The sequence below is a fragment of the Metopolophium dirhodum genome, chromosome 4 (assembly GCF_019925205.1).
Source record: "Metopolophium dirhodum isolate CAU chromosome 4, ASM1992520v1, whole genome shotgun sequence".
Taxonomy (NCBI): Eukaryota; Metazoa; Arthropoda; class Insecta; order Hemiptera; family Aphididae; genus Metopolophium; species Metopolophium dirhodum.
Window position 1 is genome coordinate 35498682 of NC_083563.1, and position 15391 is coordinate 35514072.

The window sequence follows — 15391 nt, forward strand, 5'->3', positions numbered from 1 at the left end:
CTTTTGTCCGACTTCGTCGTCCTCGCCCGCCGCCGCTCGTGGCAATCTTCACCCGACGATTGTTCTCCTCCGCCCACTACAAGAGCGCGCGCGCACCGCACAACAGACGACTTGTGTTTTTAAAAACTACAAATATATATATATGTGCAGCAGTTGTCGAGTCAGCATTGCCGAAAGATCGAGCGGCCCTGATGCGGCGTACATTATACGCGTAATGTTATACGCTTTGGTCGGGTGTGTTTTACGATCGATTCGCGGCGGGGGCCCGATCTCGATCGAGTTCGGTCACAATATAATATATTATTATTATTATTATGTAGATACGATTCGGCGTCGTTGGGGGTGGGTTTTTCTAGGTCGGCGCGGCGGTTGTTCCTAGAGATCTTTATGCGAACGCTGCAGTTGAGCACTCCAAAACGCGTACAGCGTTATAACCGAAACCGGGGTATTGGGCGTTTCTTATTTTTGAAAAAAAAAAAAAAAAGTATACCCTTGTCAGCTACGTCGACGAATATAAATTACACTCGAGTCGTATCGTATTGCAGGCGTCCGTACGTATTAGTCGAACGTCGTCAACGGAAATCCGATTAGGAGGCCCTCAGTCAGCACACGGCCATAAATAGGATTTACAAGTCAGTGCGGGATATCGCTACATCAAAATCGATGAGAAGACGATAACTATTTCAGTGAACGGTATCTCTAGACTCTAGAGTATCATCAGTCCGTCGTATAATACAGCGCAATTGAATAAAACATTTTTCAGACATCCGTATGGCCATGGCGAAGAAGACATTTCATTAAGGTGGTCTAAAAATATATCTTTTGGAATTATTGTACTTTATTTAATTAAACGAGAAACGTAAACGGGCCGAGGCCACCACCGGTACGTGCGCAAAAAACGCACTCGAGGTTTTCATGTGACACACAGTTTTAAGCAAATTCCCCGACGGTCACTAATAATATTAAATTTAACATTATCGTCCCACTACTCAACCGGTTATAGATAGTATTCGTTTTACGCCAATATTGCGCATATACAATTCACATAAATAACGTATAACAGTAAAACCAGAGGCATATTTGTGTGTGTGTGTGTGTGTGTGTGTGTGTGTGTGTGTGTGTGTGTGTGTGTGTGTGTGTGTGTGTGTGTGTGTGTGTGTGTGTGTGTAAGGGGGGGGGGGGGCTAAAGTGCCAAAATATTTGAGTAGAAGCGTATAACACTAAAACTATACATTTCCTATAAATTAACATTGTACATAACCTACCCAGTCAGAAGTAAAGTACAATAAATAGTATTATCTATCTAATGTTTCTTTCTTTATCTGAAATTTATGGAGTATTATTTCTATCCAAAAAAATAAAATAAAATTATCAATGTTCTCCTTTCTTCGGGAGACAAATATTATACAACATGTACCACTGGAATAGACCCCCGGAAATATTTGAAACATGATTTGTTTGTGGAGAAATGGGTCTTTATGATGAATTTAAAAATTCACTTAAAGAAACTTTACCAAACCACCGAAGGTTTTTATTGGTTCGTTCTTATAATTATTTATTTATTTATTTAAAAAAAAACATGGATCAATATTATTCGACGGGCTTAACTCGTAACCATTGTTGTTGGATAGAGTTGAAAAATGCGTCTTGGAAATTTCGAATATTCTATAAAATATGTCCACCGTCCGAGCATCGTGAACGAAACACGTTTGATGAATTGGTATTTAGGGGGGGGGGGCGAACGGATCATACCAAACGTGCGAAAATCGCAGTTAGATTCCTCGGACGAAACACAATATTATATTAAACCATAGTCCGATGCGATCGATCGGTACCGCCGCGCCGTACACTCGACCACGTGCGCCGGTGTAATATTGTTTGCCTATGCTGGTGTCGAAACGGCGCGTGATGTGGTAAATGCCGTGTTAACAAAGCGCGGTCGGACCAAACAACGCCAAAATTGAAAATAATATGTCGACGATGACACAACACAGGACTGGTTACATTAGTGCGCGAGTGGTTGGAACGGGGGGGAAAAAAAAAACCAAATACATTTAATTACTTGACCCGGTAATTTATTACGAAAATAATTATCACACCAGCGTTATGGAAATCACAAAGATAATAGTATTATATTGCTCGTTATTGTGACCGTTTTTTGTGTGACAATGACATTTGGTAGAAACGGAAAATACATATTCATGGAGCGAAGTTATAATGATATGCACGCGATAAACAGTAATTATTATTACTTTGTTATGAATTAGAAAACTGCACGATAAGATCAAGAACACAGCGGCAACGTGATGCGAGAAAGTACAGATTTAATGATGATGTTACAAACCTACTATCAAGTTATATTTGCACGTTCTCCGATTCTCCTGAGTTTGGCTGTTATGTAGTTCGAATAACAATTTCTAGTAGAAGTCTAGTGACGAGTCAAGAAAATATTATGTTGTTGATTGAAGTCTATATAGTATAAGATGATCTAAGATATTCGATTCGAATAAAAATCGTTATTATAGATTAGTTCGGGATGTACGATACATCGAGGATCGCAATGTTTAATTTTTCTACAAACGATCTTATTATTTAGAGTCCTTAAAAATGATCGAATTCTGGATTGAAATACATTTTTAAGTCGACATAGACGTTGAACGGACAATTGACTGAAAAAGTATAAATAATTATATTGTAAAACAAAAAACGATTTGAAGATATTTCATGTAGTTTTTGTGTCATTAAATAGTCTTAAATATTAATAATGGATATTGAATTATAAACTTTAACCAAAAGTGAGAAAATCATACCCCTGCGTTCAACGTTGGGTAGTAATCAGTTACTTGTAACTGGTAATAATTTGTATTGAAACTTTAAATGAAGGTACATGTATCTAAAATTAAGTTTAAATATATGATAATTAGGTAATATCAATATTATTTTTTAAAAATTGAAATTTGATTTTTTTTTTTAAATCTGTCGGTATAACTACTGTCTATTTATTTAAACTTTGAATAGAATTATCAATTATTCGTCATTTCATACACTGATTAGGTACTTATTTTTCTTTCTTTGCAGTTTTCACTAATATTAGTCATATTACAAGCTTACAAAGATAAGTAAGTGTTATAATGGTAAATGTATTATTTTATTTTATAATATAAAGGAATTTGTAATATTGTTGTATAGGTGTAGGTACTGTTTGTGTGTAGGTAACCGTTTAAGTGTGTTATCCATATTTCGTGTCAACCTAATATATTATAGTTTGACATTTGATGTTTGTATATTCTCTGTTTATGTAATATTATACACACCATAGCTATTATATTTTGTAATATTTTGTAACCTGTGTTTTAAAACATTTTAATGTCTATACTTTTAATACATTTTAGTCACCATAGTTTATAAATTTATATTTTTCTTATGCACCCTTCATACAAACCAATATTTGGCAGTGTCATTATTTTCTCGAAGAAATAAACATAAATTATTATGTAACCTAAGTTATTAGTTGTAACCAGTCACAACTAAACGTGTACCTAACTTGCCAATCTCTGCCTACATAGACCGTACACCAACTCTGTAAATCTCTATGAGATTGGACCATAAAAATTTCAAAAAAGAGAAGATAATTACGATTTACGAGTCTCGTTGCATGCTGCATCAATATTATAAATCGCTGTAATTTATGTCAAAATCGATTATTAAACCACGAACACTTTCAAGTAAAATCAGTTCGAATAACTTGCCTGCATGGGCCACTTTTATTCTGCAACTTAATCCAGAATCCTTTAGTTTATTACATTCCACACCCAGCACATTTATTTAATCTATAAAAAATACAGTTTATTTAAAATTTTACTGGAGCAAAGATGAACAATGACACGTCGTAGTGTTATTTAAAACAAAATATTATTTTAAATTTAGTTAACTGTGAACATTAAAGTATAAATCGACAAAAGTTAATGAAATATTTTTATGTACGGACAGAGGTTATTGGACAGATGCGATTATTATTTTGTCTTTGCCCCGGAGTGGCGTTGTTCAGGACGTTATTAATTAAGTTGTTCAATCCGCTGCTGTCCATAATATAGTTCTATATAATCAATATATTCTCGTATTATCATTAAGATAATCGTCGAATTTATCGGCGTCCACAAAACGGACCGCCTCACATAATATTTCATTGACATATTAACACTTCTCGCTCTGTAGTCCTGCAGAATCTGTAAAAAATATTTTCTGAATGTCATGTTTTTTTTTTTTTTATCGTACTGGCGACACACAAAACATATATCGCTTTTCAAGCACGGTTGTTTTGGTCAAAAGTAGTGCGAATATGCCGGTTTCGAGTCCGTGCAGACACCGTCGAACGAAACGTGACACAATTCGAGGAATAACACGAGCCGATAATAATACGTGCGGGTTTTCGACACGAAACAGACTGCCACGATAACGAGTGGATCGTCGGCGTCAATAATTAAAGCGTTTGTCTACGTAGTTTTGTTCGACTCCAAAACCTACGCCAGAGAAATTATTATTATACTGTCCGAATCTTAAATTAATTCGAGTTGCAAAGGTGCCGCGAGAAAACTGCGTAGGTACACACGCGGAGACGTACTTGTTGATTGGCGGGGGAGGGCTCTATTTCGGCACTCATATCATATTGACGTATTCACGCGTTTACAATTATTATTGTACAACTGTAAAATACATTTTACATGATACATTAATAATTATTATATAATATAATCTCCATCACGATCCAAGCTAATTTTCCAATCATAAGAAATCAATTTTTACCATACCTAATACACACCGAGCGTTGATTTATTTATTTTGAAACGTTTTCTAGTCATGATGTACAACTGCAGATTGCTGCTACATTGCTTATTAAAATGTAATCAACAATAAAGATTATTATTCTTTGTTAGATTTGTTATTCCCTTTCGATGTATCAACATATTATTATATCAAATTAATTGTTATTGTCAAATATTCACATTTTTTAGGAGGGAGTGTAAAAAAAAATTAACACCGGCGAGCGAAATTGCTCAATACGTATATGATATTATACCGTGCGTTAACGCGGTATCAACACAATATTCGTAAATACATTGTCATATTACGCGTTTGCGTTTAAATATCATTACGATCTCAAAGGGACATCGTGCTAGTGTTTATCACAACAAGTACAATAATAATATTAACAAAAAATTTAAAAAATATTATGTCTTATTGTGGCATGTAGACGCGATTGTTGATCACCATTATATTATATTGTACACGGTAAACCGAAATTCCCATTCAACATTGTTGTACCAGTTAATAGGTAAATGATATAATTATAAAAGGAATTCGCAAACGCATTTTTTAAATGACCCCACTGCATATATTTTATTTCGAACAAACGTGTACGATTCGAATACATATTAATTGAATATTTGTATTATAATAATATTATATAGAAACCATTTATCGGAATAAACTAAATGAATATCGACCCAATCGCGATTCGTGAAACGCGAGGTATCTACGTAAAGGGTAAATATTATGCATATGATTTGTAATTTATGTCAGGGAGGTGACTGTAGATGAGTTATGAACGACCATAGTGATAAATCAAAAAAAAAAATATGGGTCCGTTAATTTTATAATGCAAGAATAGTTAAACGATTAAATGTTGAACAATTGTTTACGATATTATTGCACTCAGTTTTGTCTTTCCTCTATTAAATTCACTAGATACGTCATAAGAGTAACAATACATAAATATGTTTCGTACTGTCACGTAGTTTCAGCCATGATCAATATAAGACCTAAAAAAAAAGTATTTCTACAATGATATTGAATATCATGTTATCATTCAGCTGTGTATCATTATCGCACATAATAATAAAATTACTGAAAACTGTTACTTATTCAACAACAAAATGTTAGATATTTTTTAGAGTAAAAAATAACGCAATCTATTATTTTGGTGCATTGGATATGATATCAAGGTATCAAACCAATGGAAATTCTAAAAGATATCGATATAGTTGTTATTCATCAACATAATATTATTATATCAGTTTCATTAAGCGAGACACTATACATAATATTTGATATTAAAGCAGGGGTCAACAAATGTCACGAACTTATTTGGCCCGCCGACAGGAAATCTATTTTTTACATATTATGTTTTCATATGTTATAATTTGAATTTGTTGATTTTTCCTTAACTTATGTGAATTGAATTGTATAAAACACAAAAAAACTTCTTAAAAGCCTAATGCGGTGGTCCAAAAGTATTAATGTTGGTGACCCCTGCATTAAAGTATATAGTTGCGGAGACATTATTTTAGGACTCCATTTATTTCTACAAGATTTTTTTTAAAAAAAAACAAGACTACAGAAATAATAAAAAAATTTAATCTTTTAATTAATTTTTGCCAGAACCTTAATTGCTGTTTTTGTTTATTGTTTTCCAACAGCATAGGAACAAAACAATTTCATTGCACGAGCTACATATTTTATCTATGGTGTTTTTGAAAAACATTGATCAATTATAAAAGCAGCGTACATATTATGTCGTATCTTTCAATTAGTATAGATTATATTATTATTTGAGAAAAACATATTATTTACTTTGGTGAACGGAAAAAGAAAAAAATTGTCTTATTTTTTGAATCACCTACCGGCAAAGGGTCAATTACAAGATCAAGGTTGAACCCTCTACAACTACTGCCGGCTTCGACTGAAATATGCGACATTGTGTATGTATGTTCAGCACGTTCACTCGCGTGTTGATAGTCCGACCAATTGATGTCGTCTGCCGGACGACCTTTGGCTCAAATTTCTTTATAATATGTGTGCGTGCTTACGTGAATGACATTATCATTTTTTTTTTTTTTTTTACTCAATAAACCACTAGAGCTGTTTTTCAATTAATATTTCTAAGTTTTCACATCACGTATGCACGATCGCCCAAACCTCGCGCAAATTTGCATTCCCATCGTGCGACCGTATCGTGATAATATAATATTGCAATACCTCTCGCAGCGTGTGTACACATTAACGAGTTTTCCAATAATTCCTGTAATAGACGCGCAATGTTTATGATCGATCAATTTACAGTAAGTGTATTCCAAGGTCGCAATCCTTCCCGCACCAGTGGCCGTTGTTTCAATATGCGAGGCGTGTGACCGGGGAATCTTCGCGCCCGGAAGGTAGGCAAACAAACGGTTGACTGTGCACAACAATGTTGCGTACTTCGAGAAATTCAAGGAAATTTGAGATATCATTTTGCGTCCAAAACCTACCGGTATAATATTTAATGCATATTATAAACTATTGGATCTAACGAAATTTCGATTGCGACGGCTGTAGTTTGTATTTCAAGCAAACAAGTATGGTAAACGTTAGAAATTATAACATTATGTCCACAGGATGGGTGAGATAAACATACATTATTATTATTAAAATATTTTATCAATGGTAATATTACGATTATATTATGTTATGAAAATAAACACATTGAAAGCTTCGATTATCGTTTTCGACGTATTGCGAAACAACGGAAATATAATCACACCATTTAATTTTATTGCGAAATTCGTAACTGAAATCATAATATTGAAAAAATACTAATACGTTGGGAATACATCTCACAATTAATATCATACTACAACAAAATCATATTTACCCGCAGTAAAAAAATTAAGCCCACGTTACCTATAATATACAATGAATATTGCCAAATTGTAAACGAATTGTTAGTTTTCTCTTAAAGACAACAAAGACAATGCATGATATATAGTAATATCCTTTAATGAGCAGTTTTTTTCTTCTAAGATAAACATTTTTGTTTATAAAGGCTATGGTTGAACTGATATTTTAATTTAGCGATTTTTATGAATTAAAAATTACAGTTCACGCATATAATACTATTATAATGTAATATAAATTTAAAGAGATAATAATCGAATAAAAAACTTCAAACATGAAGGGCGTGTACTGAATTCACTGTAGGTTGTAGGTAGAGTTCATTTTTAAAATAAATTACACAATAATTATTGAATAACACAGCATCATTGTAAAACATGTTCTATTTATAAAACTACGCCTTGTTAAAAACCGTTTCGTGAGTAAGACTAATTAGATAAACATACAATATAAAACCGTTCATTACACAGAACTACGAATATTTATTTTATAACTTTTTTTACCTCCTCGTCAATGATCTGGTAAATTTGTGTGTACAAAATAGCTCACAATATTTGTCAATAATTTATTATTAAGAAAAAAATTAGAGTTAACGTCTTAAGGACAAGATACTATAAACTTAAATTATTTAATTATGCGTTCGATAAGAACAATATAAGAATAATGGTGGGATTTTTTAGTCCTAGTATTTAATTTTTCTTTCGGATACATACGTTAAAAAAATGTTTGGCATAAAACACTTTCCAGGTTGTGAGGCATGGACAAGTGTTGAAGGAAAAAATCCACGCGTACCTCTCTATAAAAGAATACATAGTCCTCTTCCTAGCGGTCAAATCCCTTCGTACTTCAGGTCCTCATATAGACGAATATATTGATACGCCGACCTCGCGAGACCGACCATGAACGCGACGAGCAACTCGTAACATTATAACGAACCATGACCGGCGTGTATAGTGGATAATAATTACTATACAATATGTGTGTCGTGGGATATTGCGCAAATAACCTCCTATCGTGGCATCCGACTTGTATAATTTTTTTTCCAACCATTATTATTATTATTATTGTCTTTTTACCTGTTCGCAATTGGCTTTCGTGTTCTTGCCCTCGTCGTCGTCGTCGTCGTCGTCGTTAAACTCATAATCGCCGTACATGGAGGGCCAGGCCCTCAACGACATGGTCCTGTTAAAGTGTTGGGCCATAACGCGGGTAAGTGGACCGGACGACGAGACGCAGTGAAATAGACAGCCGAGTGCGATTGATATTAATATAAGTCGCTGACGGACGCGATTCACACGAAAACTGCGCGTATATTGATTATACATCATATTTTAGAATATTAATTGATGTAGTCGAAACGAGGTCGCTCCCCGTCTTATATCCATTAGGACTGGCGTTCGATCGTTTATTTGGGTCAGGGTGAAACGCAAAACAGAATAACCCAATCGGAGTAGGGGATGCGAAAGAAATCGGAAAAATCAAACATCCCAAAATCTGACTGAAATGTATTTAATATATTTCTTCTGCTCGAACACACTATATAGGCTTGGCCAACCAACGAAGTACCTACCTACGTTTTAAGTAACGTGAGCAGATACCACGAATTATAACAATAGTTACTTGAATCTTTGGGCATAAATAGTGACTCAGTCACAAGTTACAGTTATGTAACTATAGATTACGTTGTAATAGTTATGAGTTACGTACACGGATATTTAAATACACTTATTATATTTTCAATACATGCGTGCGACTGTGCTTATTACCTAAATATAAACGGACGAATTGCCTTTGGGCAAAAATCAGGTAAAAGTCTTTGGTACTATAACTACGTTCTGGTTTGAAAACTGGCATACTACAATACATAGTTAATGAAAGTTATGGAACTTAACATCATTTTTCTCTATATGAGCCGTTCTTCTACTAGTCATTATGCTAATATCAATCTGATAAAACCGTAATATCTCTAAACACATGACGCCAGTGGTTAAACGTAATTTTAGTAACGTAACCACCCATCCCTAACTTAATATCGTGTACAGGTAGAAATAAAAATAAAATTCTATCTTTAAAAAAAAAGTCTAAAAATGACGTTACCTGTGGGACATATGTGTTCTGCGGCGTCCGGATTTTGGCGGCGGACTTGAGGTCCTGCAGGAACACGTCGTCTTCGTCGTCGTCCCGGTCGTCGTCGCAGTCGTCGTCGTCGTCGTCGCTGCTCAAACGCTTTGCGGACACCTGTTCGGTGGCCTGTTTTTTCTTGAGTATCTGATCGATGAAGTTTGGCACCGTGGGCGTGGCCAGCCGGATGTTGAGCTCCTTCTGGCTGTGTATGGCGGCGTCCCGGCAGTGGCGGCCTGTCAAATAACCGTTGTTGCCGGATGCCGAGGCCGACTGTTGGGCGCCGCCGCTGTTGCCCTGCCTGAGGAAAGCGTACTTCTTCTTCTTGACTTTGGCCGCATGGCTGTGTATGAGCGCCGCAGTCGAGCCCACCGTCGTGTCCACCGAGGCGTTGGACGACATTGTGGACGCGAACACAGACTGCTCCGGTTTGGACCTGTGGTGTACGCTGTGGATCCGGGCGCCTTCACCGTACAGCTCGGCCACCTGGTCCTCGCTGATGGGCATGTCCTAGACAGACAAACGCGATAGTATTAGTGGCGCCGCGATTGTAACATGTCTCGGCGAGTGCGAAAAAAAAAAAAAATTCGTGTCACGAACGAGCTACATAATAATAATAATAATAATAATAATGTGTATTGTACAATACGTCACATCACAATACAGTGTGATCCCTTTTCGGCGTTGGGAAAAACCGGTTACACGTGTTAGGTTTAGGCGAAACTCTGCGCGTTGGGTTAGACTGTGTATCGTATGAATTTACGGTCAAGCTTGCATGGGTATTATACGGGCTGCCTAGCATATCTTGCACTGCAGGGACCCCGCCGCAGCAGTACAATCGTATAAACATTTGCCGAACGTCGCGCGTAGTGTGTCGCCGGATAAAATAATCACCCTGTATGCCGAAGCTGTCGATAAGACGGTGGCATTGTTATAATCAGCCCGAATGCGTATGGATACCTGCGCATGCCGCGACGATATAATATACGTACGAAACGACGTGTGACGGAGATTCGCGGGCGCGTTCTCGGCGATCTTATCGGTCGTAATAATGTGCTGTAATCGAGTGCTCGGGGAACAATATAATTATTATTATAATATTAGGTGCGATATCGTATCTGCCCGAGAACTCGCGTGTTCGATGTACCCGACGCGTGCATTGTATGCCGGTGTATTTGGAGATTTTTATCGGCGCCGCTCGGCGATTTCCCTCCCGCCGGACCGTCGCGAGTCGGGAGGCGAGCGGCTCGGGAGGATACATTTTGCAACGTCCGTGTCGCCAAAATATGTTATGTGTTGTGAATTGTAATGCAGACACGAGGTACGTATATTGTTCGTTCGTAGTCGACTGTAGATATTTAAATATTTTATCACTAGATGATAATGATACCTATATTATTATTATTATTATTATTATACAATGTGTGTATGAACATTTTAAACAAACTGTTTACTCGTATAAAATACGTCTTAATAAATTTGCAAAGTAATTTAAAAATACGCAGACAAAATATACTCTCGGGCAATAACACGCGTGTCTCGAAATAATTATAATAATTACAGAAATTAATAATTATATACATATTATTATACCCGTACTACGTTGAAATCGGTGCAAATTTAAGATCCAGTATTAAATAGGTTAAAAAACATCACATAATTCTTGTTTATATTCATTGCAATTTTGTACTACCCGATTTTATGTACATCAGACAGATTGAAATGTATGATATTTTGTTTTTAAAATTTAATGGTTTATATACTCTATGTGTTTCCCGATTGTTTGAAAATTCGATAAATAATGTTTACGAATTACGATGTATTATTTATTTTTAAATCTTTTTATTAGAAAATATACAATCTATGATCCAAAGCACAATAAGCATATGATAACAGATAAATATAAACCTGAACAATTTTGAAAAAGAAGCACCCCACTGATGACACTCGCTGACTTCCTGACACATACGAATTATGATAACTATGTATGAATTTTTGTATGAGATCATTTAATAGATCACCAATTTCATTTAAGTCGTCTTGAGAGGTTTCCTGGAGATGTTAACGTAGAGAGATTTCTGATTAGGGGAATAGAGTGCGAGGCTAACTTGTTGTGAAATCTTTTATAAAATGTTTTTGCTTCTTCGTGCATGGATTTAAGTTAAGATCAGTAAGGAGGGTATCATTAGAAACGTATGGAGGTCCATTAGGCTATGTTCTGCAACGTTTGTATTTCATTAAGATTTATTTTGTTGCCATTACCCTAAAGTTGGAAACCCATAGTTCAAACATTATCCTTGAGTAGAGCTTCGTAAATGAGTAATTTTGATTTTAGGTTACAATATTTTTTTTTTACTAAGCGTTATATTGTTTTTAATATACAAAATCTACTATTCAAGCAAATGCACTTAAATTGGATCATATACGATGTGCCAAAGTTAGTCTGCGATCTCATTTTAACCAATAGATAATTAACTGTTTGTGTTGTAGGGATTAAAGAGAGTGACCTCAGGAGATGGGATGAGGCGAACAGTGAATGTGGTATTAACTATGAATAAACTTTGTTTTATAGGTATAGTAAATATTATTGTGTCGGTCAAAGTATTTAGAAATAATACGATCAATTTTATAGTTTTTCATAAAGGTTATCAACATATTATAGTACGAACCCTGAGAATAACGTTTGACTTCAATTACATATTATATTATATAGGCACTAGTAAATTTATAGTAATATTGGTATAATATGATGATCCAAATAAAATTATATCAATATTAATTGAATTAATGCTTTTATTACTCGAAAAAAATGACTGTGTTTGCTAATTAATCAAACTACCTATAGTAAGTTTTAAAATCCAAAACGTTTATAAAAGATTTTTACTCTTCTTACCAGCAAGCTTACTTACACTAAATAAATGCTGAGCGTATTACAACTGCTTACCTTAACTATCTATATAAGCATATGGCTTACAATTTTTAAAACAATTAACTATCGGTTGTCGGTTTCTTATTTTAGAAAAATGTCACGAAAGCATAACAAGAATAACACACATATAATTTGTATGGTTGAAAATGAAAATGTTTGCATAAATTATGAAGAAAAAAATGTGCCAATTTTAAATTTTATGTTTGCATGTTTACCTATATATTATTTGAATACACGATAAGGTTTTTAACATAAATAATTTAAAACAATACATATGAATATATATTATATATCCTTATTTTTAGATAAATTATTTAAACAATTACCTAAGTCACACAGTATTATACTCATATTCATGCATGTAAACAATGTCTGAAGTGCCAAATTTTATATTTACTCAAGATAATAGAAACTTAGTACCTAAATATTAAAAAATTACACATAATAACTTTACAAATAATAAAAATACTTAGGTATAATTGTCACTTTTTATTTTATGCAATGTATTATAATATCATTATTAATGCATTTCATGAAATTTGTACACAAATATCCCACAGCTGTAATTTTTGAATGTTTTTTTTAATATAAATTATTGCCACCAAATAAAATGTTGAATACTTAATAGTGCTTTCTTTGACATTATAATACAAAAATGTTTTTGAAAGCAAGAGTGCATCATAAGTTGTTAATGGAATTTAACTTGGCGTGCAAGTTGAAATAAGTTCGAAACATTTGAACCGTTGATTGCATTTACCTTCCATTAAAAATGTACACACATTTTTTGTTGAAAAATATCCGATATACATTACAAATCGTCCTTCGCAAAAAGAAAACGTGTACATACATTATTATTTCAATAAAAAAAAAATTAAAAATTACAATAAACCCACACGAGCGAATTAACTCAAAATTTAATAAGCCTTACGTGCTAGAAACATCCGGATATAGATTATGTACCATATATCATGAAAAAACTTCATTATCCGACCGATAGCGTGATTTATATTAAAGCGCATACATATAAATCCATTGCGGAGCGTTTGACAGATGCTGACAAGGACGACGGCACGCGTATAAATAAAAATTGGAAAAAAAAAAATGCAAAACGATATCGGAACACCGTTTTATACTGCATCGTACTTAAAAGTTAAAACCAGAAAATATATTATAATATTATATTATGTGTATAGCCGTTGACACGCACACGTGTGGTTTTGGGTAGAAAACATAATACGAATTTATATTATATTGTTACGCAAGATTCGCGGAAAAGAGTGTCTTTGTCATTTCCGTGAAACGCACTCTGGATTTCATAAAAAAAGAATAAATTGTCTCGACAAATTTGTCGTGATAATGTCGATCTACACATTTACATATGCGTTCATTTGTTCTCGATAAACAATATTATTATTATTTCTGTACGAGCGTCGTTTATACAGAGGGATTGCACGCCAGAGTGTTGTACTGCAGTTTCTCGCGTCCGTGTATGCGAACGATTTCCCAAAAATTATCGGAATGTCAAAGAAAATATCGAAAAAACCACGAACGGACGGTGCGAATTTCGAATTTGAATTCGCCCGCGCCAGTTTGATGCGAACATTTTAAACTCGAACGCTTCAAAGTAATATGATTGTTCTTGTGCGGCTTCGCTCTTGAAACCATAGTGTATATATACAGTGTATACAGACACACACAGTATTCTGTATGTGAGCGGGATCGAAATTTTACACGGTTAGAGGTCGGATTATTTTATCGTATATTTTCTCAGTCTACGACGATAACGTCTTGCATAGAAAGCCGTTATCGGGTCCCCATAACCCCGGTTATGATTTTATTATAATATAATAACTACTTCCATTGAATACAATTTTTTATACATATAGGGTCGGAATAATAAATAAATTTAAATGCATACAATATATATGCGTAGATGATGGGAACATGATAGATGAATGATAAACACATGCCCAAACGGGTAAATAGATGAACCCGGGGCACGGATAAAAATCGCTAATATTAGGTTCTTGTGCATGTAAATATAGTGAAAATTGTATCTCGATTCCAATAAAAAAAAGAAAAGATTATCCTGGAATTTCACGTCACAAAAAAAATGAATAGTGATAATTCATTACTGGAATAAGCACCGACGAAAAAATTTTTTTCCATACAAATACAACGTCTGTGCACCACAATGTATTTTCTCATATATTTATATATTTATATATAAATTTTAAACGCCGTGTATGGAATTTCGCTCGCGTCGCGTTACAACTTACACGAATCGCAAGTTGGTATACCTATCACCTATGTGTATGTGTGAGCATTTTATACATGCTTATATTGTTACAGATAGATTTCAGTTTTAACGGTACAATAATTAATATTATGTAAAGAAAAATATCGTACCATTCCGATCACCAAACGTGGCCTAAAACAATTAGGTACATAATATAATGTTATTACACAATACACATTGTCGAGCATGACGTATTGAACATAATATCAAATTCAAATGAAATCATTACAGACTACAGTACACCGTACAGTAATCATCTCGAATAAATAAATTTCGGTAAATTGCAATAAAACGCAATCAGTTTTTAATTTAGCTTCAAAAATGTGCGTATAACC

At 34.3% G+C, this 15391-nt stretch overlaps 1 protein-coding gene across 5 annotated transcripts in view; it reads right to left on the reverse strand.

Moving 5' to 3' along the window:
- The window catches only part of LOC132943808 (facilitated trehalose transporter Tret1-like), a 59425-nt gene that overhangs the window by 17647 nt on the left and 26387 nt on the right, over nucleotides 1-15391 (reverse strand). For all 5 annotated transcript variants that reach the window (XM_061012920.1, XM_061012921.1, XM_061012917.1 and 2 more), the window contains one exon: nucleotides 9805-10338. In XM_061012920.1, coding sequence (XP_060868903.1) covers nucleotides 9805-10338 — 534 coding nt within the window. The remainder of the gene's footprint in view (nucleotides 1-9804; nucleotides 10339-15391) is intronic.